The following is a 26,573-nucleotide window of genomic DNA, read 5'->3' as shown; positions in this document are numbered from 1 at the left end:
ATTTCATTTTTTCTCCTCTCGCTTTCTCACAATCGTATACCATTTACACTCCAGTCTGTAAGTATATTTGTTTTTTTTCTTCTTTTATTTTTATTTTATTTTATTTAACTTTACTTTATATAATTTTTTTTTTAAATGTGCGTGCGAGTGATCGTTCGTTCGCAATAGAGCGACTCTTGCTTTCGAGTCAGTAGAAAAACCTAAATCGATCTACGGAGATTCTTTATTTTTTTTTTAATTATTTTATTTTATTTTATTTTTTTTTTTGCGTCAAAAATGAGCCGATATATTTCTTCCTCGTCGTTTTCTTCTTGAAATTTTTTATTTTCTATTTCCTCATGAGAGAGAAAAAGCAGTTTTTTGTATTGTTTTTATTTGTTTAAATCTTGGACTGTGTGTTTTTTCACAAAAAATGGAGAAAAAGGAAGAAAATGAAGAGGAAGAAAAAATGATGATTAAAAAATGGTGATGATTTTGGCTTCTGTTGATTCGGAAGGATTTCCTTCTTTGTTTTTTTTTAAGTGTGCACACTTTCACACTTTTTTTTTTCGATATTTATTTTTCTATTTTCTAAAATTTTTTTTAACTTCATTCTCTCTTTTTATTTATTCTTTTTTTTTGATGTTTTTTTTCAACTCTCAATTTTAATTCCTTTCCTTTTTCTTCTTTTTTTTTGGTATACGCCACTAGTGTTTAATTATAATAATTAATTATTATCATTCATATAATAATATAGAAGCGTTTTTTGATAGACGCTGTTTTAACATTTTTTTTTCGCGGCGATTCAGCAAACGCTACGAATCTTTTTCTTCTTCTTCTTCTTCTTCTGCCGAGTTCACAGCTCTAAAATGGAATTTTTTTCTTTCTTTCTTTCTTTCTTAGCGTTTCAAAGTGAAAACTTTGATTTTTTATTTCTTCGATCAGATTTTGATCTTGATGATGGTTTTTATTTTTGTTTTTATTTTTTTATCTTCTTTTAACTGGGTTTTGACTGCAGGATTTTAGTTTTGGTAAACTCCTTGGAAAATGCGTTTCCAAATTTAGTTCCAGATACGAAGGAACGAGTCCCAGGATCCTGTCGCTACTGCCATTCCATCTTCCGTGACTCCCAGACAGGAAACCCGATTGTCGTGTCCCGCCAAAATTCCTGAAAATAAGCATTTTTAATTTTAGTTTTTGGGAATTTTTTTCTTTCTTTATTTTTGTAACTTTAATCACTTGTATTTCCTTTGAAGGTGTTTTTTTTTATAAAAAAGGAATTATAATATTTTTATCGAAATTATTCTTTTTTTTACAAAAAAAAAGAGAAAAAAAATTAGACTTTTTTCCCCAGAGAATTTTTCTCAAAATTGGTCTTTCTACCAAACAAAAGAATTTTTAACATAAATTAGACTTTTTAACACAAAAAAAAAGAATTTTTAACATAAATTAGACTTTTTAACACAAAAAAAAAGAATTTTTATCAAAATTCGTCTTTTTTTCAAAAAACATACATTTTCGTCAAAAATTGATCTTTATAACAAAAAAAAAAAGAATTTTTATAAAAATTTAGACTTTTAACCAAAAGAAAAAAATTTTTTTTAAAAATTGATCTTTTTGTCCAAAGAAAAATACATTTTCGTCAAAATAATCTTTTCAAAATTGTCAAAATCTTCTTTTTTCCCAAAAATTAGAATTTTCATCAAAAATTAAACTTTTTTACCAACAAAAAAGAATTTTTCTCAAAGTTTGTCTTTTTACCAAACAAACAAAAATTTTAATCAAAAATTGGGTTTTTTTTTTATCCCAAAAAATACATTTTCGTCGTAATTGGTCTTTTTTACCAAAAAAAAATAAGAATTTTTATCAAAAAATACAAATATTTTACCAAAAAAAAGAATTTTTCTCAAAATTGGTCAATCATGTCAAAAAAAAAGAAATATATTTTTACGAAAATTGATTTTTTTTTTTTTGCAAAAAAGAAAAGAATTTTCTAAAAAATTGTCCTTTTCGTCCAAAAAAAAATACATTTTAGTCAAAATTGGTCTTTTTTCCAAAAAAAAGCATTTTAATAAGAATTAGTTTTTCATGTCAAAAAACAAATATTTTTTAAATCAAAATCGGTCTTTTTTATCAGAAAAAAAAAATATTTTTGGAAATTTGTCTTTCTTGGCAGAGAATAAAAGAATTTTTTAATAAAAAAATTTGTAAATAATTAAATTCTTTTATAGAAATTTTTGGAAAATTGAAAAATATTAAAAATTAATCAAATTTTGAAGAATGTTAATTAAAAATAAGAAAAAAAAAAGATTTCTCAAAAAATTTTGATCGTAATACCAAAAGAACTTTCATTTTTAAAAATTCACAAATTAATTTCTTTGGAGGATGATTAAATTTTTCAAAATAATGTAATTGAAAATATTGAAAGAACTGAATATAAAAAAATTATAATAAAAAAATTCTAAGAAAATACTTTTTTAAAAATATTTTCTTACAATTTTGCTTTTGAAGCGTTGAAGCTAATTTTTCGCCAAAAAATAATTCAATTATTTTTAATACAATTGTAATAAAAATTATCAAAAGAACTCAATTATTTACAAAAAATTTTAATAAAATTCTTGACAATAATTGAGTTATTTTTTAAAAATAATAAAAATCATCACAAGAATTCAATTATTTTCTGCAAGAATTGAATTATTTTTAAAAATATAAGTAACAATTTAATTAATTTAATACAATTTTTAGCAAGAATTCAATTATTTTCTACAAAAATTGAATTATTTTTTATATTAAATTTTTATAAGCAAAAATTCAATTATTTGAATACAATTCTTACTAAGAATTCAATTATTTTCTGCAAGAATTGAATTATTTTCATAAATAATAAAATAAAATTGAATGCTAGAATTCAATAATTGAATTTTTTTCCATAAATATTAAAATTTGAAACAAATTAATTATTTAAAAAAAAATTATAATAAAATTCTTAACAAAAATTAAATTATTTTGGTGAACATTCAAAATTTCTCTTAAAAGTTCAATTATATTTAAAAATTTTAATAAAATTCTTCTCAAAACTTAAATTATTTCTCTAAACAATAAAAATTCTTCTCAAGAGGATTTAATTATTTTTCTAAGAATTTTGTTAAAATTATTCCATTCAATTTAATTATTTTAATAAAATTCTTAGGAAAAATTCAAAATTTTGTAAAAAAAAAAATTTATCTCGAAACTTAAATTATTTTTGAAAATAATAAAATTCGTGGAATTAATTTAATAATTTTCTTCAAGAATTTCAATTAATTTTTGAAAATAATAAAAATTCGTAAAAATAATTCAAATATTTTCAATTATTTCACATAAATAATAAAATATTTTTCCACAATTCAATTATTTTCATGAACAATAAAAATTCTTCTCAAGAGGATTCAATTAATTTTTTTCTGAAAATTTTATTAAAAGTATTTTGAATTAATTCAATTCTTTGAAAAATTCTTAGAAAAAATTTTAAAATTTTGTAAAAACAGTAAAATTTTTAGCAAAGAATACAATTATTTTCTCCAAGAATTTTAAATTATTTTTAAAAATAATAAAATTTTTGGCTATAATTCAATTATTTTCTGCAAGAATTGAATTATTTTCATAATTATAAAAATTTGTTGCTAGTATTGAAGAATTAAATTAAATTTAAATAAATTATAATGAAAATAATTCTAGAAATTACTTTTTTAAAAATGCTTTTTTTTACAAAAAAAAAAGAATTATTCTGAATCTTTTCTTGTTCAATAAAATATATTTTCGTCAAAATTGGTCTTTTTTTGCCAAAAAAACAGAATTTTTTTTATCAAAAATTGGACTTTTTTTAACCCAAAAATTATAATGAAAATAATTCTAAAAATTACTTTTTTAAAAAATACTTTTACATAATTTTTTCTAGTTTTCTTTCATAAATTTTTATTTTTAAATTTTGATAATGATTCCTTTTTTAAGGGGATTTGAACCATGATGACGTCACAGATTTAAAACTAATGCTTTGCACAAACTGTGACGTCATCAAGGTTCAAATCCCCTTAAATGTATGTTTTGAAAAATTTTTATAAAAATATATTTCTATTGTAATAATTTAAAATATAATTGTCAAAAATAATAAATAAAAAATAAAAAAAAAATTTGTCAAAATTGTCCTTTTTGTCAGAAAAAATTTGTCTTTAAAAAAAAAAAAAAAAAAAGAGGGAAAAAGAGGGAAAAAGGGAGAAAAAAAGAAGAAAAATGGATAAAAAAGAAAAAGAGAAAAAAGAGAGAAGGACCATGGAGAAATTTATTCTCCTCTCAAAGTGATTAGTGATTAGTGATTATTGATTTAAAAAAGTGGGAAAATAAATTAGTGAATAATAATAATTGTTACCCGCTCGTTCGGTCTTCATTGAATCCCAAACATTGCAATTGAAATCATCGTAGCCGGCCAGAAGCAATCTTCCACTTTTGCTGAAAGCTACGCTCGTTATTCCACAAATGATATTATCGTGACTATACATTGCTAATTCTTGATCAGCTCGAATATCGAATAATCTACAAGTCGCGTCATCTGAACCCGTCGCAAAGGCGTAGCCATTGGGGAAGAACTGAAATTAAAAATATATTTCGCATTTTAGTCGACAATTTTCCATATATATTTATCGTCTCTTTTGCTTTTATTATTTCACGTTTTTATTTTATTACTAAAACTGTCCATTTACTATTTTTATATTTATTACTAAAACTATTTATTTACTATTTTTATTTTTATTACTAAAACTGTTTATTTACTATTTTTTATTTACTACTAACAATATTTATTTACTATTTTTGATTTTTGATTAATAAATAAATAAATAAAAAATTTCAAATTGAAAAAAACGAAATAATTAGAATTTCGAAATAAATTTCAATAATTTTATTTAAACTTTATTATTTTATAATAAAACGTTTTTGAATAGAGGGAAAAAATGTTTAAGTTTATTTTACGTCATATTTAAAACAATTTGAAAATTGAAATTAGATTTTAATAAATAATATTCGTTTTACTTATTAAAACGTATTTTATAATTTATTAATTTTTAATAAACGAAAATGTCTATTTAATAAAATTTAATTTCTAATTACATTTTCATCAATAACAATGTTTTTAGAAAATTAAAAGAATGAATAGAAAAAAAAACCTAAATTTTTATTTATTATTATTTATTATTTTTATTTATTTTTTTATTTAAACCTAAATTCTAATTCGTTTTCAATTTAAAGAAAAATAGTAAATAAAATATTCAATTTTTAATTAGATTTCAATAAACCAATAGTTTCTATTTATTAAAATCGAATTTCTAATTAGTTTAATTAATAAATAAAAAATCTGAGCTCTGATTTCTAATAAGTTCTCAATAAATAAAAACTCTTTATTTGAATCCAATTTCTAATCAGTTTTTAATAGAAAAAAATGTCTTTTTGATTAAATTCAATTTCTAATTAGTTTTTGATAAATAAAAATATAATTTCTAATTAGCTTTTAAAAATAAAAAACGTAATTTCTAATTAGTTGTTTGATAAATAAAAAATATATTTTCTAATTAGTTTTCGATTGAAATAAAAACGTGTCTATTATTATTGGAAACTAATTAATTAATTAATTAATTAATTAATTGATTTCTAGACTTTTATTAGCAATAATAGTTTTGTTTTGAAAAACTGAAAAAGAAAGAAAGAAAGAAAGAAGAAAAATGTCTCACCGTGACAGCGTTAATGTCGCTTTCATGTCCCGGGAAAGTTTGTTTGCAAGAGCCTTCGCGAATGTCCCACAATTTTGCACTCGCGTCACAAGCACCGGAAACGAAGGTGCGCATATCAGGTGCAAGCGAGAGGGACATCACATCACCTGTGTGTCCAATGAACGAAGTACATTGCTGTCCGGTTTCAATGTCCCACAGTGCACTACATAAAAAAAGAAAATATTTTCATTTCCAATTCAATATTACCTCTAAAAATTATTACTTTAAAACTCTTTCAATATTCAATTATTTCCTCGAATTTTCAACTAATTTGTAAATTAAATTTTTGTTTTCTAAATTGAATTTTAATGTTTTTATTGAATTTTTTTTCCTAAATAAAATTTTCCTTTCAACCTCATTTTCAATATTTTAATTCTTTTCTAATTTTAATTATACATAATTGTCAAACGGAATTTTTTTTAAAATTCGAAAAATAAAATTCTTTTCCAAATGGAATTTTTTACAAAAATTCAAAAAAAAAAAATTCAACTCTTTTTCAAATTGAATTCTTTTTTCTCAAAGGAATTTTTTTTTCTCTCGATTAAAAAATTTCAATTCTTTTCAAAATTGAATTTTAATTTTCCAATGGAATTTCTATTTTAAAAAATTCAATTCTTTTCAATATTCAACTCTCATTTTGCAATGAAACTTTTATTTTACTTTCAAAAAAATTCAATTCTTTTCTAAATTCAATTCTAATATTTCAATGGAATTTTTTTTTAATTCAAATAATTCAATTATTTTTAAACAGAATTCTAATATTCCAATGGAATGTTTTTTTTAATTTCAATTATTTCTCTTAATTGAATTTTAATTGAATTTCGTTTTTAAAATTGAATTTGAATTTAATTCGTTCTCAAAATTGAATTTGTTTTCGTATAAATTTTACTCTTTAATAGAATTTTCATTTCAACTTCATTTTCAATTTCTTAATTCAATTCTTTTCCAAATTCAATTCTAATTTGAAAAGGAATTTTTGTTTTAATTTCAATTTAATTTCTATTTTAAAATTGAATTTCAATTTTTTAATTTTGTTTTCAAAATTGAATTTGTTTTAGTTTCAATTTCTAAATTCAATTCTAATTTTCCAATGAAATTTTTATTTAAATTTCAAAAATTTTTTTTCATAATTGAATTTTAATTTATAATTCAATTTCGTTTTTAAAATTTAAATTTTGTTTTAATTTCAAAAAATTCAAATTCTTTTTTAAATAGAATTTTCATTTTCCAATAGAATTTTAATTTTCGAATGGATTTTTTTTTGAAATTCAAACAATAAAATTCTTTTGTAAATTAAATTTTTTATTTTTTATTGTAATTTTTTTCTTTAAATTCAAAAAATTCAATTTTTTAAAAAATTTAATTCTAATTTTCAAATTAAATTTCTTTTTTGAAAATTCTAAAAATTCAATTCCAATTTTCCAATGAACTTTTTGTTTTAATTTCAAAATGTTCAATTCATTTCTTAATTGAATTTTAATTTTTAATTAAATTTCTTTTTCAAAAGTGAATTTCAAATTTTTTAATTTATTTTTTCTCGAAATTGAATTTGTTTTAGTTTGAATTCTACTTTTTAATAGAATTTTCCATTCAAATTTTAGTTTCAATTTTTAAATTCAATTATTTTCTAAATGAAGTTTTAATTTTTTAACTGAATTCTCATTTTTCAATGGAACTTTTGTTTTAATTTCAAAAAATTCAATTCTTTTAAAAATTTAATTTTAATTTTCCAATGAAATTTCTTTTCTAAAAATTCTAAAAATTCAATTCTAATTTCTCAACGGAATTTTTCTTTGAATTTAAAAAAAATTCAATTGGAAAATTAGAATTGAATTTTACTTTTTAATAGAATTTTCTTTTCAACTTTCTTTCTTTCTTTTCAACTTTATTTTCAATTTCTAAATTCAATTCTTTTTAAAATTCAATTTTAATTTTTCATTATTATTTTTTATTTTAATTTCGAAAAAATTCTTTTCTAAATTGATTTTTAATTTTTAATTGAATTTCTTTTTAAAAATTGAATTTGATTTTATTTCGTTCTCGAAATTGAATTTGTTTTAGTTTGAATTTTACTTCTTAATAGAATTTACCTTTAAACTTAATTTTCAATTTTTAAATTCAATTCTAATTTTCCAATGGAATTTTTGATTTTAATTTTAATTATTATTCTTAATTGAATTTGAATTTTTAATTGAATTTCGTTTTTGAAATTGAATTTGAATTTAATTCATTCTCAAAATTTAATTTGTTTTAGTTTGAATTTCACTTTTTAATAGAATTTTCCTTTTAACTTCATTTTTAATTTATAAATTGAATTCTTTTCTAAATTCAAACCTAATTTTCCAATGGAATTTTTGTTTTAATTTAAAAAAATTAAATTCTTTTCTTAAATTAAATTTTAATCTCTAATTGAATTTCTTTTTTTAAAGTTCAATTTCAATTTTTTTGGAATTAGATTTTTTTTTAGTTTAAATTTTACATTTTAACAGAATTTTGCTTTCAAAATTAAGTTTCAATTTCGAAATTAAATTCTTTTCTAAATTGAATTCAAAACTTTGCAATGCAATTTTGTTTTTAAATTTAAAAAAGTAAATTCTTTTTTAAATTGAATTCTTATATTAAATGGAATTTTTATTTTAATTTCAGACAATTCTGTTCTTAATTGAATACTAATTTTTAATTTAATTTCTTTTTGAAAATTGAATTTATTTCGTTCTCGAAATTGAATTTTTTTTAATTTGAATTTTACTTTTTGATAGAATTTTCCTCTCAACTTCATTTTCAATTTCCAAATTCAATTCTTTTCTAAATTCAATTCTAATTTTCCAATAGAATTTTTATTTTCATTTAAAACATTTTTTTTTCTTAATTCAATTTTAATTTTTAATTGAATTTCGTTTTTAAAATTGAATTTCAATTTTTTTCATTTTCGAAATTGAATTTTTTTTAGTTTCAATTTTATTTTTTGATACAATTTTCCTTTCAACTTCAATTCTTTTCTAAATTCAATTCATTATTAAATTCAATTCTTTATTAAATTCAATTTTTTTCTAAATTCAATTCTTTATTAAATTCAATTCTTTTCTAAATTCAATTCTAATTTTCCAATGTAATTTTTATTTTAATTTCAAACATTTTTTTTTTTAATTCAACTTTAATTTTTAATTGAATTTCGTTTTAGAATTGAATTTCAATTTATTTCGTTTTCGAAATTGAATTTTTTTAGTTTGAATTTTATTTTTTGATACAATTTTCCTTTCAACTTCAATTCATTTCTAAATTTAATTCGTTTCTGAATTCAATTCTTTATTAAATTCAATTTTTTTCTAAATTCAATTTTTTATAAATTCAATTCTTTTCTAAATTCAATTCTAATTTTCCAATGTAATTTTTATTTTAATTTCAAACATTTTTTTTTAATTCAACTTTAATTTTTAATTGAATTTCGTTTTAGAATTGAATTTTAATTTATTTCGTTTTCGAAATTGAATTTTTTTAGTTTGAATTTTATTTTTTGATACAATTTTCCTTTCAACTTCAATTCATTTCTAAATTTAATTCGTTTCTGAATTCAATTCTTAATTAAATTCAATTTTTTTCTAAATTCAATTCTTTATTAAATTCAATTCTTTTCTAAATTCAATTCTAATTTTCCAATGTAATTTTTATTTTAATTTCAAACATTTTTTTTCTTAATTCAACTTTAATTTTTAATTGAATTTCGTTTTTAAAATTGAATTTGAATTTATTTCGTTTTCGAAATTGAATTTTTTTAGTTTGAATTTTATTTTTTGATACCATTTTCCTTTCAACTTCAATTCATTTCTGAATTCAATTCCTTTCAACTTCAATTCATTTCTAAATTCAATTCGTATCTGAATTCAATTTTTTTCTAAATTCAATTCTTTATTAAATTCAATTCTTTTCTGAATTCAATTCTTTATTAAATTCAATTCTTTTCTAAATTCAATTCTTTATTAAATTCAATTTTTTTCTAAATTCAATTCTTCATTAAATTTAATTCTTCTCTAAATTCAACTCTTTATTAAATTCAATTCTAATTTTCCAGTGGAATTTCTTTTTTTGATAATTGAAAAAATAAATTTTTTTCTAAATGTAATTTAAATTTTCCAATTGAAATTTATTTTTTTTTTAATTCAAAAAATACAAAAAAAAAAAAGAAAATACTCACCAGGACATGTCGCCTGAACTGGTGACAATTTGGTTGTCATCAAGAAACCGACAACATGACAGGTAGCCAGTGTGTCCCGGTAATTCCCTGCTAACGCGAACATTTCCCTCTCTTGTCTTTAAACTGTAAATTGAACAAATATTGTCCAATCCACCGCAAGCGACGTAACTTCCAGACGGCGCGTAAGCACAAGTCATAACCCACGATGAACGCAGTGGGATCGCATGAACTTTATTGGTGGTGTAACTATCCCAAACAATCAGCTTTCCATCTTGTGAAGCGCTCACCAAATTTCTACAAAAAACGAAAAACAAAAAAAAAAACACCCACACAAATTCAAAATTAGTCCACTTTCCTTTCACTCTTTGTTTTTTTTTCTACAAAAACAAAAATTTACAAAAAAAAAAATCTTCTAAAACTAAAAAAAAAATATATACATTTTCTAAGTACTATAAACTAAAATCATTCTTTTTTTGGTTTTTTTTTGTATTTTTTTTGGTGCCTTAATTTATGACTAATTTATGGAGTCGTTTAATTACCTCGAGTCACTACCCCATTGAAAAGCATAAAATTAAAAGTTTGTAAATTTAAAAAAATTGCAAATTATTCATAAAAATTAATGTTGGAAATTAAAAATAGAAAAAAAATAAGTTAACATAAATATTTGTTTGATAATTATTATTTATTCGGAATAATGAGATTTAAATTTTTTAATCACCTTGAATCACTGCCCCAGTGCATGGCGTAAATTTTTGCCAAATGACCGCGGAGTGTTCTTCTCGTGCGCATTTGTATTCGACCAATTGGTTCCATGCCCGATGTGGCCTGAACCAATGTTGTGTCGCATGCTGCCTTTCTCGCATCCTAAAACAAAAAAAATCATTTTTTTAAAAATAAAAATAGTATTTTTCAAAAATAAAAATGGTATTTTTTAAAAATAAAAATTGCATTTTTCAAAAATAAAAATAATTCACTTCTTAATTAATTAATTAATTACTAATTATTATTTATCAGTAATTATCAATTATCAACAATGATTATTTATCAAAATAAAAATTCTTTACAAATTCTTTGAATAAATAAACAAAAAAAAAAATAAAATAAATTATCACAAATAATCAAATTTCTTACAAGGAATTCAAATATTTTTTAAAATTTTCTTAAAATTATTCGAATTCAATTATTTTCTAAAAATTTTGATAAAATTGATCAATTAAAATTCAATTATTTTCATAAATAATAAAATGTTTTCGAAAGACCTGAATTATTATTATTAAAGATTTTAATAAAATTCTTCTCAAAAAATCAATTATCTTCATAAACAATCAAAATTCTTCTCAAGAGGATTCAATTATTTTTTTTAAGAGTTTTTGTAAAATTATTTGAATCAAATCAATTATTTTTAAAGATAATAAAATTTATTGTAACGATTCAATTATTTTAATAAAATTCTTGAAAAAAAGGAAAAATTTGTAAAAATAATAAAATATTTAGCAGAGAATTCAATTATTTTTATAAATAATTAAATAATAAATTTTTTCGAACGATTTCAATTATATTCATAAATAAAAAAATTCTTCTCAGTAATTCAATTATTTTCAAAACAATAATATCGATTAAATTTCTCAAAAAGAAATCAATTTTAATTTAATTTCTTGTAAAAATTAATTTTTTTTGAAAAATTTTATTATACAATTCTCCTTAAAATTTCAATAAAATTCTCCAAAGCAATTCGATTATTTTCATAAAATTGAAAAAAAAATTAAATTATTTTCAAAAAAAAATTTGTTTAATTTCTTTACAAGAATTCAATTGTTTTAATTAAATTTTTATAAAATTCTTCAAAACAATTCAATTATTTTCTAAAATTTAAAAAAAAATTCTTCAAAACAATTTAATTATTTTCACAAAAATTGAATAAAATTAAATTATTGTCAGAAAAAATTTTTAAAAATTCATTACTCTTGTAAAGGATTTAATTATTTTTCAAATAATAAAATACTTTTGGAAGAAATTCCATTATTTTCAAAATAATAAAATTCTTTAGAAACAATTCAATGATTTTCTAAAATTTTAATAAAATTCTTCAAAACAATTCAATTATTTTCATAAAAATTGAATAAAACTAAATTATTATCAGAACAAAATTTTTAAAAATTCATTACTCTTGTAAAGGATTTAATTATTTTTCAAATAATAAAATAATTTTGGAAGAAATTCAATTATTTTCAAAATAATAAAATTCTTTAGAAAAAATTCAATTATTTTCTAAAAATTAGGTAAAATTTATCAAAACAATTCAATTATATTTTTTCATAAATAATAAAATGTTTTAATAGACTTCAATTATTATTTAAAATTTTAATAACATTCTTCTCAAAAGTTCAATTATTTTCATAAACAATCAAAATTCTACTCAAGAGGATTCAAATTATTTTTCAAAAATGTTGAAAAAATTATTCGAATCAATTCAACTATTTTTTTTTAAATAATAAAATTTTTCGCCTAGAATTAAATTTTTGTTTCCAAGAATTAAATTATTTTCATAAATAATAAAATTCTTTATAATAATTCAATTATTTTCTTAAACAATAATAATTCTTCTCAAGAGAATTCAATTATTTTTCAAAATTCAGTTAAAATTATTCAAATCAATTCAATTATTTTTAAAAAGAATAAAGTTTGTTGTAAAAATTCAACTATTTTAATACAATTTTTGGAAAAAGATTCAAAAATTTGTAAAAATAATTGAATTTTTAGCAAAAAAAAAACTTTTACCGAAACTAAATTTGAAAATAATTGAATTCTTATAAAAAATTTAACAAAATTTTAAGAAAATAATTGAATTATTATAAAAAATTTTAACAAAATTCTAGAAAATAAATGAATTCTTATAAAAAAATTTAACAAAATTCTAGAAAATAATTGAAATCTTAAAAAGAATTTAATTTAAGAATTTTAAAATATAGATAATTGAATTTTATAGAGAAATTTTCTTAAAAATTAATTTGAAAATAATTCAATTGTTTCGAAAAATTTTCTGAAAATTTGCAAAAAATAATTAAATTCTTATAAAGAACTCAAAAAAAAAAATTTATAGAAAATAATTGTATTCTTATAAAGAATTTAACAAAATTTCAAAAAATAATTGAATTTTTATAAAGAATTTCAAAAAATTTCAAAAAATAATTGAATTCTTATAAAGAATTTAACAAAATTTTAGAAAACAATTAAATTCTAACGAAAAGAAAATTTTACTATTAAAATTTTCAAATATTGAATTTTTTCCACAATTTTCATTAAATTTAAATTGAACATAATTGAATTCTTCTGAAGTATTTTTTTTAAATTTGCAGAAATTAATAATTGAATTCTTATAAAGAATTTTATTCATTTTAAAAATAATTGAATTGATTCGAATAATTTTAACAAAATTTCCAAAAAATTATTCAATCCTCTTGAGAAGAATTTTTATTGTTTATGAAAATATAATTGAATTTTTCAGAAGATAAATTGAAAATAGAACTGAATTTTTCAGAAGATAAATTATTGAAAATAATTCAAATTCTATAGTGACATATTTTATTATTTACAAAAATAGTGTTTTTATTAATTTGAATTTTTATGGAAATTTTTACGAAAATAATTGAATTGTTTTGAAGAATTTTATTATTCATATTGAATATGATTGAAATATTTTGAGAAATTGAGATAAAATAACATTTGAAAGTAATAATTAAATTCTAATAAACAAATTTCTTTTCCTCTTATTCTTTTTGTTTCTTTTTCTTTTTTTCGTTTTGTGTTTCTTTTGTTTTTCTTTTCATTTCTTTTCCTCTTTTTTTTGTTTCTTTTTTCGTTTTGTGTTTCTTTTTCTCTTTTTCATTACAATTCCTTTCCTATTTTTCTCTTATTTTTTTTGTTTCTTTTCATTTTTTTCTCTTTTTGTTTCCATTTCTTTTCCTCTTTTTCTTTTTGATTCTTTTTCGCTTTTTCGTTTTAAGTTTTTTTTTTATTTTTTATTTCTTTTCCTCTTTTTTTGTTGCTTTTTCTTTTTTTCGTTTTGTGTTTCTTTTGTTCTTCTTTTCATTTCTTTTCCTCTTTTTCTTTGTTTCTTTTTACTTTTTCGTTTTGTGTTTCTTTTTCTCTTTTTCCTTACAATTCCTTTTCTATTTTTGTCTTATTTTTTTTTGTTTCTTTCCATTTTTTTCTCTTTTTGTTTCCATTTCTTTTCCTCTTTTTCTTTTTGATTCTTTTTCGCTTTTTCGTTTTAAGTTTATTTTTAATTTTTTATTTCTTTTACTCTTTTTTTGTTTCTTTTTCTTTTTTTCGTTTTGTGTTTCTTTTGTTTTTCTTTTCATTTCTTTTCCTCTTTTTTTTGTTTCTTTTTTTCTTTTTCGTTTTGTGTTTCTTTTTCTCTTTTTCTTTCCAATTCTTTTTCTATTTTTCTCTTAATCTTTTTGTTTCTTTTCCTTTTTTATTTTTTTTTCATTTCTTTTCCTCTTTTTCGTTTTGATTCTATTTCACTTTATCGTTTTGTGTTTCTTTTTTATTTTTGTTTCTTTTCCTTTTTTATTTTTTTTTCATTTCTTTTCCTCTTTTTCGTTTTGATTCTATTTCACTTTATCGTTTTGTGTTTCTTTTTTATTTTTGTTTCTTTTCCTTTTTTATTTTTTCTCTTTTTTTCCATTTCTTTTTCGCTTTTTCGTTTTGTTTCTTTTCCCCTTTTTCGTTTTGTGTTTCTTTTTGTTTCATTTCCTCTTTTTCTCTTATTCTTCTTGTTTCTTTTCCTTTGTTATTTTCTTTCTCTTTTTTCCATTTCTTTTCCTCCTTTTCGTTTTGATTCTTTTTCAATTTTTCGGTTTGTGTTTCTTTTTGTTTTTTTTTTTTGTTTTTTTTTTGTTTCTTTTCTTTTTTTTCTCTTATTCTTTTCCTTTTTTCCTTTTGTTTCCTTTCTTCTTTTTATTTTTGTTTCTTTTCCTCTTTTTCGTTTTGTGTCTTTTTTTTCTTTTTTTCTTTTTTTTCTTTTTTTTCTTCTCCTTTTTTTCTTTCCATTTCTTTTCTCCTCCATTTTTCTAATCTTTTTCACTAAATGAACAACTTGATTTGTATTATTTTAGAAAACGTTTTTTTTTTGTGATATTATTTTTATACACAAAGGCAGTGCATCGGCACGAGTAAAGTAAGTGGAGGGTGTTAAAAGGGGAGCAAACGAGGAAGCAAGAGAGAGAGAGAGAATGGTGTATTGATCAGAGAAGCGACGGTTATGCCGCGCCCTACTACCACCACCACCACCACTACCACCATCATCATCAAAAGAATAGGAGAGACTAAGTTTTTTTTTTTTTTTTTTTTTTTTTTTTTCTTCTTTTTTTTACAACCATGATGAATCATTCGACACTCACACATGGTTGAAAAGATCGACCTGTTAATAGTAGAAAATACACGTCAGGTGGACAACACCGCACAGACTGTTTCAAGGAATTCCCGAGTAACCTAATTTTTAGCATTGACACTTCTCATCTCGAGACTAATCGAGAAACTTTTTCAATTTCATCGAGACGAGGTTTTACTCTTTCTCTCTCTCTCTCACTCTCTCTCTCTCTCTCTCTGTCTCTCCATGAATCAGAGGAGAATTTTCTATATATACAAGAGAGACGTACATTTGTTCGAAATTTCTAAAGAAGAAACATTTTTTTTAGAATATTAATTTCTTTTCTGATTGTGGAATTTTTTTTTCGTCACATTGGTTGAGAAAAAGTAGAAAAGTTTATTTTTTTTAAATTAATTCATCTTTGGAATTTATTGCGTTCAATTTATTTTAAATAAATAATGAAATTCAATTCAGAAGTTCAATTATTTTCGAATTTAATTTTAATACAATTTCTCGATACAATTCAATTATTTTTTATTTTAGCAAAAATTTTCTTTTTGAAAATATTTTAATTACTTATTCTACAAATTTAAAGAAAATTCTTTAAGAGAATTCAATTATTTTCAATTTAATGTTAAGAAAATTCAATTATTTTCCTGAAAAATAAAAATTATTCCCAAGAATTCAATTATTTTCATAAAATTTAAAAAAAAAAACTCTTCGCAAAATTTCAATTATTTTCCAAAATTCTAATGAAATTCAATTATTTTCATAAAATTTTAAAATACTCTTCGACTCATTTCAATAATTGAATTGATGTGAATAATTTTTAAAAAATTTTGAAAATAATTGAATTTATTTAAAAAAATTTTTGAAAATAATTTAATTTATTTTAAAAAAATTTTTGAAAATAATTGAATTTATTTGTAAAATTTTTTGAAAATAATTAAATTAGTTGAAGAATTTTATTCTTTACAAAAAATAATTGAATTTTTGCCAAGAGCTTTTTAAAAATTTTATGAAAATAATTGATTTGTATTAAATTTTATAAAAATAACTCAATTTTCAAAAGTTTAATTATTTTCAATTTTATTTTAATACAATTCAATTATATTTAAAAATTTTAGAAAATTGTTCTTTTTGCAATTATTCAATTACTTATTCTACAAATTTAAAGAAAATTCTCCTAAAGAATTCAATTATTTTCGATTTAATTTTAATAAAATTCAATTATTTTCCTGAATAATAAAATTTATTGCCAAGAATTCAATTATTTTCATAAAATTAAAAATAAAAACTCTTGGCAAAATTTCAATTACTTTCTTAAATAATAAAAATTCTTCTAAAAAATTCAATTATTTTCAAAAATTTCAATGAAATTCAATTCGATTTATAAATAATAAAAATTATTCCCTAGAATTCAATTATTTTTATAAAATCGTAAAATACTTTTCGACTCATTTTAATTATTTCCTTAAGGGCATTTGAACCTTGATGACGTTACAGATTGTGCAAAGCATGTGTGACGTCATCAAGGTTCAAATGGCCTTAAACAATAAAAATTCTTCGGAGAAATTTAATTATTTTCAATTCAGTTTAAATAAAAAATTCAATTATTTAAAAAAAAAAAATTAGTACAATTCAATTATTTTCATAAAATCGAAAAAAAAATTCTTCCCATAAATTCAATTATTTTTAAAAATAAAAAAATTCCTTGAAAGGAATTCAATTATTTTTCGAAATTTTGTTAAAATTATTCCAATTAATTCAATTATTTTCATAAATAAAAAAATTTCTTACAAAAAATTCAATTATTTTAATAAAATTCTTTAACAAAATTTCAAAAATTTGAAAAAATATTAAAACTTTTAGCAAGAATTCAATTATTTTCTCCAACGAATTTCATTATTTTCATAAATAATAAAATTTGTCGCAAGAATTCAATTATTTTGAAAAATAATGAAATTCGTTGAAATACTTGAATTATTTTTTGGCAAGAGTTAAATTATTTTTCAAAATTTGTTAAAAATATTCGTTCCAATTCAATTATTTTCTAAAATTTTGATAAAATCCTTCATAACAATTTAATTATTATCCGCAAATTTTAAGAAAATTCTTTAAAAGAATTTTTAAGGGGATTTGAACCTTGATGACGTCACAGTTTGTGCAAAGCATTAGTTTTAAATCTGTGACGTCATCATGGTTCAAATGCCCTTAATTATTTTCAATTTAATTTTAATAAAATTTTTCGATAAAATTCAATTATATTGGAAAATTTTAGAAATTTTTTTTTAATTCTTTATAAAAATGCAATAATTTTTTTTTTTTTTTGAAATTTTGTTAAATTCTTTGTGAAAATTTAATTATTTTCTTAAAATTTTGTTAAATTTTTCAAAAGAATTCAATTACTTTCAATTTTAATTTGAATAAAATTTCTCGATAAAATTCAATTTTTTGAAAATTTTAGTAAAATTTTCTCTTTCTGAAAAATTCAAATTACTTTTTCTACAAATTTTTTAAAATTTTTTATAAGAATTAAATTATTTTTAGTAAAATTTTCTTTCTGAAAAAATCAAATTACTTTTTCTACAAAAATTTTGTTAATTTCTTTATAAGAATTAAATTATTTTCTGCAAATTTTTAAGAAAATTCTTCGAATGATAATAAAAATAATTTTTAAGAGAATTAAATTATTATCAGAATCGACAAATTTTATTATTTATGAAAGTAATTAAATTGTTTGTAGAAAATAATTCAATTCTCGCAACAAATTTTATTTTATTTTTTTTGAAAATAATTTGAATTGATTCGAATAATTTTTAAAAAATTTGCAGAAAATAATTGAATTTTTTCGAAGTAGTTTATTATTTGATAAAAATAATTGAATTTTTGCGAAAAGTTTTTTTTTTTAATTTTATGAAAATAATTGAATTATATTCAATTTTATGTAAATAATTCAATTTTTTCGAGAAATTTTTTTTTTTAAATCTGTTTTGAAAATAATATTGAATTCCTCCGAAGAAATTTTATTATTTAGAGAAATAATTGAAATATGTCGAAGAGATTTTTTTAAATTTGATGAAAATAATTGAATTTTATTAAATTTTTTCAAAATAATTGAATTTTTGCGAGAAATTGTTATTTAATCTCTATTGAAAATAATTGAATTCCTCTTAAACAAATTTTTATTATTTAGAAATATAATTGAATTCTTGTGAATTATTTTTTATAATACTTAGGAAAATAATTGAATTGTATTAAATTTTTTTAAATAATTGAATTTTTTTTTAAATTTGGATTTAAACGTGATTGAAAAAAATTGAATTCCTCCGAAGAATTTTTGATTATTTAGGAATATAATTGAAATAATTCGAAGAATTTTTATTATTTATCAATATAATTGAAATAATTCGAAGAATTTTTATTATTTATCAATAAAATTTTCTAAATAAATAAATAAATAATTGAAATGATACGAAGAATTTTTATTATTTTTATGAAAATAATTGAAATTATTCCAAGAAATTTATCAAAATTTTTGAAAAAATAAATAATTATTAATTAATTAATTAGTTAATAACTGAAATTTTTTTTTCTTTTTTCTCTTTTTTTCACTTAAATAAATAAAACGTTAAAATTAAAATATTTATAAAAATTTGCAATGTATAAAAGAAATAAAAGAAAAAAAAAAGTATAATAAAAAAAAAAAATTTGCAAGAAAAAAAAGTGGAATTTTTCGAAGAATAATAAACAGGAAGTATACTAACCCTAATGGCATTTTTTAGCGTTTCCGCCTCCTGGCGAAGACTGTCTAATTCGTTCATGGCGCACGTGTCACAAAATGCTTACTGGATTCGGTTCTAAAAATTTGCTACTTATACGAAATATTTATTCCTTTTTTTTTTTTTTTTTTTGTCTCGCTCAATTGAAGAAGAGTTGACTGTGCAGGGGGAAGGGGATCGGATTTTATCTCAGGATTCCCTGATGCTGTTGTATTGTTACGACAATGCCAATCCAATTCTCCAATGTTTCACCACTTTCTCCTGGTTTTTTTTCCTCCCCCAGGACTCTTGTTCCTTTCTCTGTTCCAAAACCTGACCTCTGTCCCTCCTGATCCGCCCAACACCACCGCCAGTTTCGATAATATCCCCCAACGAAACCGTTGCCAGTCCTGCAAAATTCAGGGAAAAACCACACAATTAATATTATACTTATATATAAAACTAAAAATTAAAATTTTAAATTTAAATAAATAAACATATTTATTTCTATTTATTAATAATTAATTAATTGAAATCAATTTTTCTTTCTCTTCAAATTCTATCAGTAAAATAGTATCGATAATTATTAATCTAAAAACAATACCTAAATAATTAATTAATAATTAAATCAAAAATTATTAGGAAAAATAATTAATTAATTAATTAATTATATACAACATTATTAGGAAAAATAATTAATTAATTAATTAATTATATAAAATTGTATAAAATAATTAAATTATTAAAAATAGAGAATTAATAATTAATTAACTATACATTATATTAAATTGCATAAATTATAAACAAAGTTAATAATTATCTACCAAATTATTTAAAACTGTAGAAAATGAATAAATTATTAATAAAACAAAATTTTATTATTAATTAACTTACTGTAAAATTTTACAAAATTAATAATTAGTTAAAATTATTTCAAACTGTAAACAAAATGAATAAATTATTAATAGAATAAAATTTCATAATTAGTTGACTTACTGTGAAATTTTACAAAATCAATAATCAATTAATTATATAAAATTGTACAAAAATTATATACACAAAATTAATAATTAGTTACCAATTTATTTAAAACTGTAGAAAATTAAAAAATTATTATTAATAAATTCGGTATTAATAAAACAAAATTTTATAATTAATTAATTTACTGTACAATTTTACAAAATTAATAATTAATAATTTTCATTGAACTTGTAGAAAATTAATAAATTATTAATAGTACAATTATAGTTTTACAAAATTAATAATTAATAATTTTCATTGAACTTGAAAATTGATAAATTATTAATAATATAAAGTTAATAATTAATTAATTAATCAATTAATTAATTAATTAATTAATTATACAGAATTATATGAAAATGAATAAAATTAATAAATTATTATAATAAAAAAATAGTAATAAATTAATTTTCTACAATTTATACAAATTCGAAAATCAGTGCCGTAACTAGAGAAATTTTTTTCCTTCTACAATGAATTTTTTTTTATAATTAATCAATAATAATAGAAAAAGAAGTATATCAAATTAATAATTTATTAATTATATAAAATTGTATTAACAAAATTAAATAATTATTAGCAATACCGAAATTAATAATGTAATTAATTTTCCAAAATTATGCAAATGCAAAAATCAGTGCCGTAATAAGAGAAAATTGTTTCCTTATACAATTAATTTTTTTATAATTATTAATTAATCAATAATAGAAGAAAAAGAAGAAGTAAACAAATTAATAATTGATTAATTATATAAAATTAATTAACTATTAACAATACGAAATTTAATATAGATAATTATCTAAAATTATGCAAATAGCGAAAATCAGTGCCGTAACAAGAGATGATTTTTTATTTTTATAATATTATTTTTTTAAGAATTAAATAATAAAATAAAAGTATAAATTAAATATTAATTAATGATAGAGAATTATACAGAATTAGTAATTTAATAATGATACAAAATTAATAACTAATTAATTATAAAAAATTATACAAATTTTAGAATTATATAGTTATTTAAATTTATAGAAAATTAGTAAATTGGGAATAAAACAAAATAATTAATTTACTAATTATTGTAAAATTATACAAAAATTAATTAATTATTAATAAATAAAAATTTATTATTAATAAATTATACAAAATTACCCAAATGAAAAAATCAGTGCCGTAACAAGAGATAATTTTCTACTTTTTTAAATTCATTTTTTTTTAACACTTAAATAAAAAAATAATAAAAATAATAATAATAATAATAATAATAATAATAATAATAATAATAATAATAATAATAAAGTAGAAATTAATTATTCACAATACAAAATTGAATAAAATTAATTTTCAACAAATATGGAAATGCGAAAATCAGTGCCGTAACAAGAATTTATTTTTTTATATTTATAATATAATTAATTTTTTTTAAAGAATTAATTATGTAAAATTATACTAATTTGATAATTAATTAATTAGTGTAAGAATGTGCAGAAATAATAAATAATTGATAATAGAAAACAATAAAAAATTAATAATTATTAATTTATGCGAAATTAGATAAATGTGCAATCCAGTGCCGTAACAAGAAATAATTTTCAATTTTTATTATTTTATTCATTTTTTACTAATTAGTTAATAATAAAAAAAAGTACATAAACACTTTGGTTTTTATTCTAAAATTTCTTCTGTCAAACGATAAGCTTTCTAATTTCAAAATTTAAACAGTTTCCTTCGAGTTTTGAAACATTTAATAAAATTAATAATTTTTAATTTTATTTTTCATTGAATTTATTTGTATATTTTTCAAAATTTCTAAATATAAATATTATAAATATTTCTATCAAAATTCTGAAATTTTACTAAATTCTTAGAAATTCTTTAAAAATTCCCTAAATTTTGATATAATTATAGGAATTTTTTTGAAAATTCTCTAATTTCTCTAAATTTGTAGAATTTTTATCAAAATTTTTTGAAATTTTTAGATTTTCTTCAAAAAATTCTAAAATTTTGATAAATTCATGAAATTTCTTTTAAGATTATGAAAATTATGAAATTTTACTAAATTCTTAGAAATTTTTTAAAAATTCTAAACTTTTGATAAAATTTGAGGAATTTTTCTAAATTTATAAAATTTTTATCAAAATTCTAAAATTTTTAGATATTCCTAAAAAAAATTCTGAAATTTTGAGAAATTCATATAAATTCTTTTAAAATTTTGAAATTTTACTAAATTCTTTTAGAAATTCTTTAATAATGCCTTAAATTTTTATAAAATTATAGAAATTTTTTGAAAATTCTGTAATTTCTCTAAATTTATAGAATTTTTATCAAAATTTTTAAATTTTTTTCAAAAAATTCTAAAATTTTTATAAATTCATGAAATTTCTTTTAAGATTATGAAATTTTACTAAATTTTTAGAAATTTTTAAAAAATTCCAAAGTTTTGATAAAATTTTAGGAATTTTTCTAAATTTATAAAATTTTTAAATATTTCTAAAAAAAATTCTGAAATTTTGAGAAATTCATAATAAATTCTTTTAAAATTTAGAAATTTTACTAAATTCTTTTAGAAATTCTTTAATTATGCCTTAAATTTTGATAAAATTATAGAAATTTTGATAAAATTATAGAAATTTTTTGAAAATTATTGAAATTTTTCTAAATTTATAGAATTTTTCGATTCTTTTAAAAATTACAAAATTTTGATAAAATTATATTAACTCTTGTGAAAATTCTGAAATTTTTCTAAATTTATAGAATTTTTATCAAAATTCCGAAATTTTTTTAGATATTTCGAAAAAAATCGTGAAATTTTGATAAATTCATATAAATTTTAAAAACTACGGCAAATAAAATATTTTAAAAATTGCTTTTTTGTTAGAAATTCCAAGTCCTTGGTGTTCAAAAAAAAAGGATAAATTTCTCAAAGAAAAAAAAAACCATACAGAATCGTTTTTGTAATAAAAATCATTTTCACTTGCTACGCCCCTGATTTCCGCATTCAACTTCAATCAATGAATGAAAAACCAAATTTTTTTTTTTTTGGAAAAAGAAATTTCTTTTCAATTCGTTATAATTCCGCGTGCCAATTATTTCTCACTTGAGAAATCGTAATAAAATTACGAGTACAAAATAAAAAAAAAAAACTTGCCTCCCCTCTCAATAAATATCTAAAAAAAAATCCAAAATAATTGTTACGAAATTTTTCTTCTAAACGAGATGAAATTTACATCAGGGCATGAATTATGAAAGGAGAAAAGTAGGGAAAAAAAAATTGTGAATGATGATCGTGCGTCCTTCACCTCGAAGGAATATCTGAAAACCCGGGAAATCAGGGATTGTCGATTCTACAGGGTTTCTCCATTCAGTTACTCGATATCGCACTGTAGCATAAAAAGCTTCTCTGCGCATGCACAATTTTGAATGCGTAAGAATGCACCGCATCTCTCCTTCTCTCTTTCTCATTTTCTATTAAAAAAAAAAAGAAAAAATAATAATAATTAACCATGGAATAAAAAAATATTTCCCGATTTTACTTTTTAAATTCCCTACCTTACCGACAATCGGTCGAAAAGATTTAAAGGGACCAGAACTTACTCTTCCGTTCCCCCTGATTTTTATTTTCTACTCCTGTCAGAGCATTGTTGACAATATTCCTTAACAATCGCACCGAAATTGAAAGAATCACTATCACTGGTAATTGAAAAAAAAACTGCCGAGGAGGAAAAAGAAGCAAAAGTGACAACTATAAACGATAAATTTTCAGCATTGTTCCAAAAGGAACTTTTTGACAATTATAAAACCTTTACACTCTTGTCAAACAGTTTTCTCACGTTCCCGTCGTTTCTATCACGAAACTTTTTTCACCGAATTGACGAATTCACTAATGGTTAAAATAACTGCGGTGTTCTTTTTGTGTTCCACCTGGTCCAGGATCTCTTTGCAAGGAGACGCATGGAAAGGTGCGAAGGGGACGACGAGTCAAGAGGAACATACACACACGATTGCCGATCCTCTCCACGAGAGAGGAAGAGGAATTCAATGACGATGATGAGGAGGTGAAAATACTCTCTTTGAGGTTGTAGACCACACCCAGAGCACCGAACGAGTGAGGAGAAAAAATGGTAAGTTGGCGCTGCTGTTAGGGGGTGGTGGTAGTAGTAGTAGTAGTTGTGTGTGTGTGACAGAGGAGAGGGATGATAGAACCGACAACCGACCCCAGCGCCATGACGCTCAAACGCCGGTAACCGCCATTGTTTTCCGTATTCGAGATCAGAGTATCAGACACGTTCCAAACCAAAAGGTTTATTTCTCACGTTCGAGATTCGAGTGCATAATAATTATTAAGAGCTGAATTTTAATCTCTTTGTCAATAAAAAGAAAATAATATTATCTACTACTTTAAATTCGCTAATTTAAAATTTTTACCTTTTAAAAAGAATGGTTGCTATCCACCTCAAGGTTTTGATTACAATATTATTTGTGTGAACGTTTAACGCCTTTCGCTCAATAGCAAAAAGCGACGTATTTTGACTGCGACTCTGTTCTTGTTTAAAAGTTCTTAATTCTCAAATATATACTCCCGAAATTTTATTTATGATCAATTTAAAAATTCCCCGACTCTCATCACGTAATTTCGAACCATTTTACCTTGACACTCCAAAGAAATCAATTGATACAACTGCTGCACCTACACTACCGGTCAAAATTGAGAGACCATCCATTTTCAGATGATTGAAAAACATTTTTAAAAAAATGTAGGGAAACTAAAATTTTTTTCTTTCCAAGAATTCAATTATCAATATTATGAAATAATAATAATAATTATTATTATTTATTTATTTTAATGTTGTTAAAAAAATTCTTTGCAAAAATTCAATTATTTTTCTAAATAATAAAATTCATCGCAGGATTTCAATTATTTTTAATAAAATTTTATAGGAATTGCTCGAAAAATGTAATTATTCTTAAAATTATAATTTCAATTCCACGAAAAAATCAAAGTATTTAAAAAAATATTTTTTTAAATTCTTTGGAAGAATTCAATTATTTACAAAAATATTTGAATTTTTCACAGGAATTCAATTATTTTCAAATATTTTAATAAAATACTGTTCGAAAGAATTATTTGGAAAGTTTTCAATTATTTTGAAATATTCCTATCTAAATTTCAATTATTTTCAAATTTTTCTACTAATTTTCAATTATTTGGAAACTTTTCAATTATTTTCAAAATTTTCTACTTAAATTATCGACAATTATTTTTAAAAAATTCTGATAAAATCGTTCGCAAGAATTCAATTACTTTCATAAATAAATAAAATGCTTTTTAGGAATTCAATTGTTTAATGAAAAAAATGTAATAAAATCCACCACAGACATTCAATTATTGTCAAAAATTTTAATAGAATTCTTTGTAAAATTTAATTATTTTTAAAAATAAAAACTTTTCGCACATCAATGATTTTTAATATTTACTATTTTAATAAAACTTTCAAACAGAATTCAATTATTTAAGAAATTATTTATAAAAATCTGCGTAAGAATTCAATTATTTTCATGAATAATAAAAATTTTTTTAAAATTATTTAGAAACTTTTTAATTATTTTCAAATTTTTCTGTTAATATTCAATTATTTTTAGTTTTTTATACTAAATTTCAATTATTTTGAAACTTTTCAATTATTTTCAAACTTTTCTGTTAATTTTCAATTATTTTTAATTTTTTATACTGAATTTTAATTATTTGGAATCTTTTCAATTTATTTTCAAATTCTTCTGTTAATTTTCAATTATTTTTAGTTTTTTATACTAAATTTCAATTATTTGGAAATTATTAAATTTAATTAAATTAAATTTTTAATAAACTCGTTTTTAAAAACGTTGTTGACTTTAGCCTCATAATTAATAGTTATTAACAAAATTACTACTGTAATTAATGGTGTAATAATAAAAATTACTACTATCTGTAATTAATGGTGTAATAATAAAAATTACTACTGTAATTAATGGTATAATAATAAAATTACTACTGTAATTAATGGTATAATGATAAAATTACTGCTGTAATTGAATGAAAAACCAAAATTTTTTTTTTTGGAAAAAAATTTTTTGAGGAAATTCCTCAAAAAAATCAATTATTTTAATGAATTTCCAGTAAAATCGTTCACAAGAATTCAATTATTTTCATAAATAATAAAATGCTTTTTAGGAATTCAATTATTTTCAAAAAAAAATTTTAATAAAACACCACACAGACATTCAATTATTGTCAAAAATGCTAAATTTTAAAAATGTATTAATGTATTGTTTATTTTTTGATAAAGAAGAGAAAAAACCAAGAGAGAGAGAGAGAGAGAGAGAGTGGGAGAGAAGAAAAGAAGCTAAATCACTCATTTTCCTAACCATTCAAACTATTTCTAGTTTTCTACAGACAGCAGATGAGTGCAGATCCT

At 19.9% G+C, this 26,573-nt stretch overlaps 1 protein-coding gene across 3 annotated transcripts in view; it reads right to left on the bottom strand.

Moving 5' to 3' along the window:
• Nucleotides 1–179: 179 nt before the first annotated feature.
• LOC122512537 (guanine nucleotide-binding protein G(I)/G(S)/G(T) subunit beta-1) overlaps nt 180–26,573 on the bottom strand; it is a 40,412-nt gene continuing 14,018 nt past the window's right edge. Inside the window, exons 1-8 of one of the 3 annotated variants that reach the window (XM_043628430.1) lie at nt 23,716–24,221; nt 19,111–19,514; nt 10,688–10,833; nt 10,509–10,517; nt 9,970–10,263; nt 5,739–5,940; nt 4,385–4,601; nt 180–1,147 (exon numbers count right to left, since the gene is read on the bottom strand). In XM_043628430.1, the coding sequence (XP_043484365.1) occupies nt 1,041–1,147; nt 4,385–4,601; nt 5,739–5,940; nt 9,970–10,263; nt 10,509–10,517; nt 10,688–10,833; nt 19,111–19,167 (1,032 nt within the window). In that variant the 5' untranslated portion in view covers nt 19,168–19,514; nt 23,716–24,221 and the 3' untranslated portion in view covers nt 180–1,040. Of the gene's footprint in view, nt 1,148–4,384; nt 4,602–5,738; nt 5,941–9,969; nt 10,264–10,508; nt 10,518–10,687; nt 10,834–19,110; nt 19,515–23,715; nt 24,222–26,573 lie in introns of those variants that run through there. The other 2 variants (XM_043628429.1, XM_043628431.1) reach the window with 2 other exon arrangements.

The sequence above is a fragment of the Leptopilina heterotoma genome, unplaced genomic scaffold, assembly GCF_015476425.1.
Source record: "Leptopilina heterotoma isolate Lh14 unplaced genomic scaffold, ASM1547642v1 Lhet_123, whole genome shotgun sequence".
NCBI lineage: Eukaryota > Metazoa > Arthropoda > Insecta > Hymenoptera > Figitidae > Leptopilina > Leptopilina heterotoma.
This window is presented reverse-complemented; position numbering and strand designations above follow the sequence as displayed.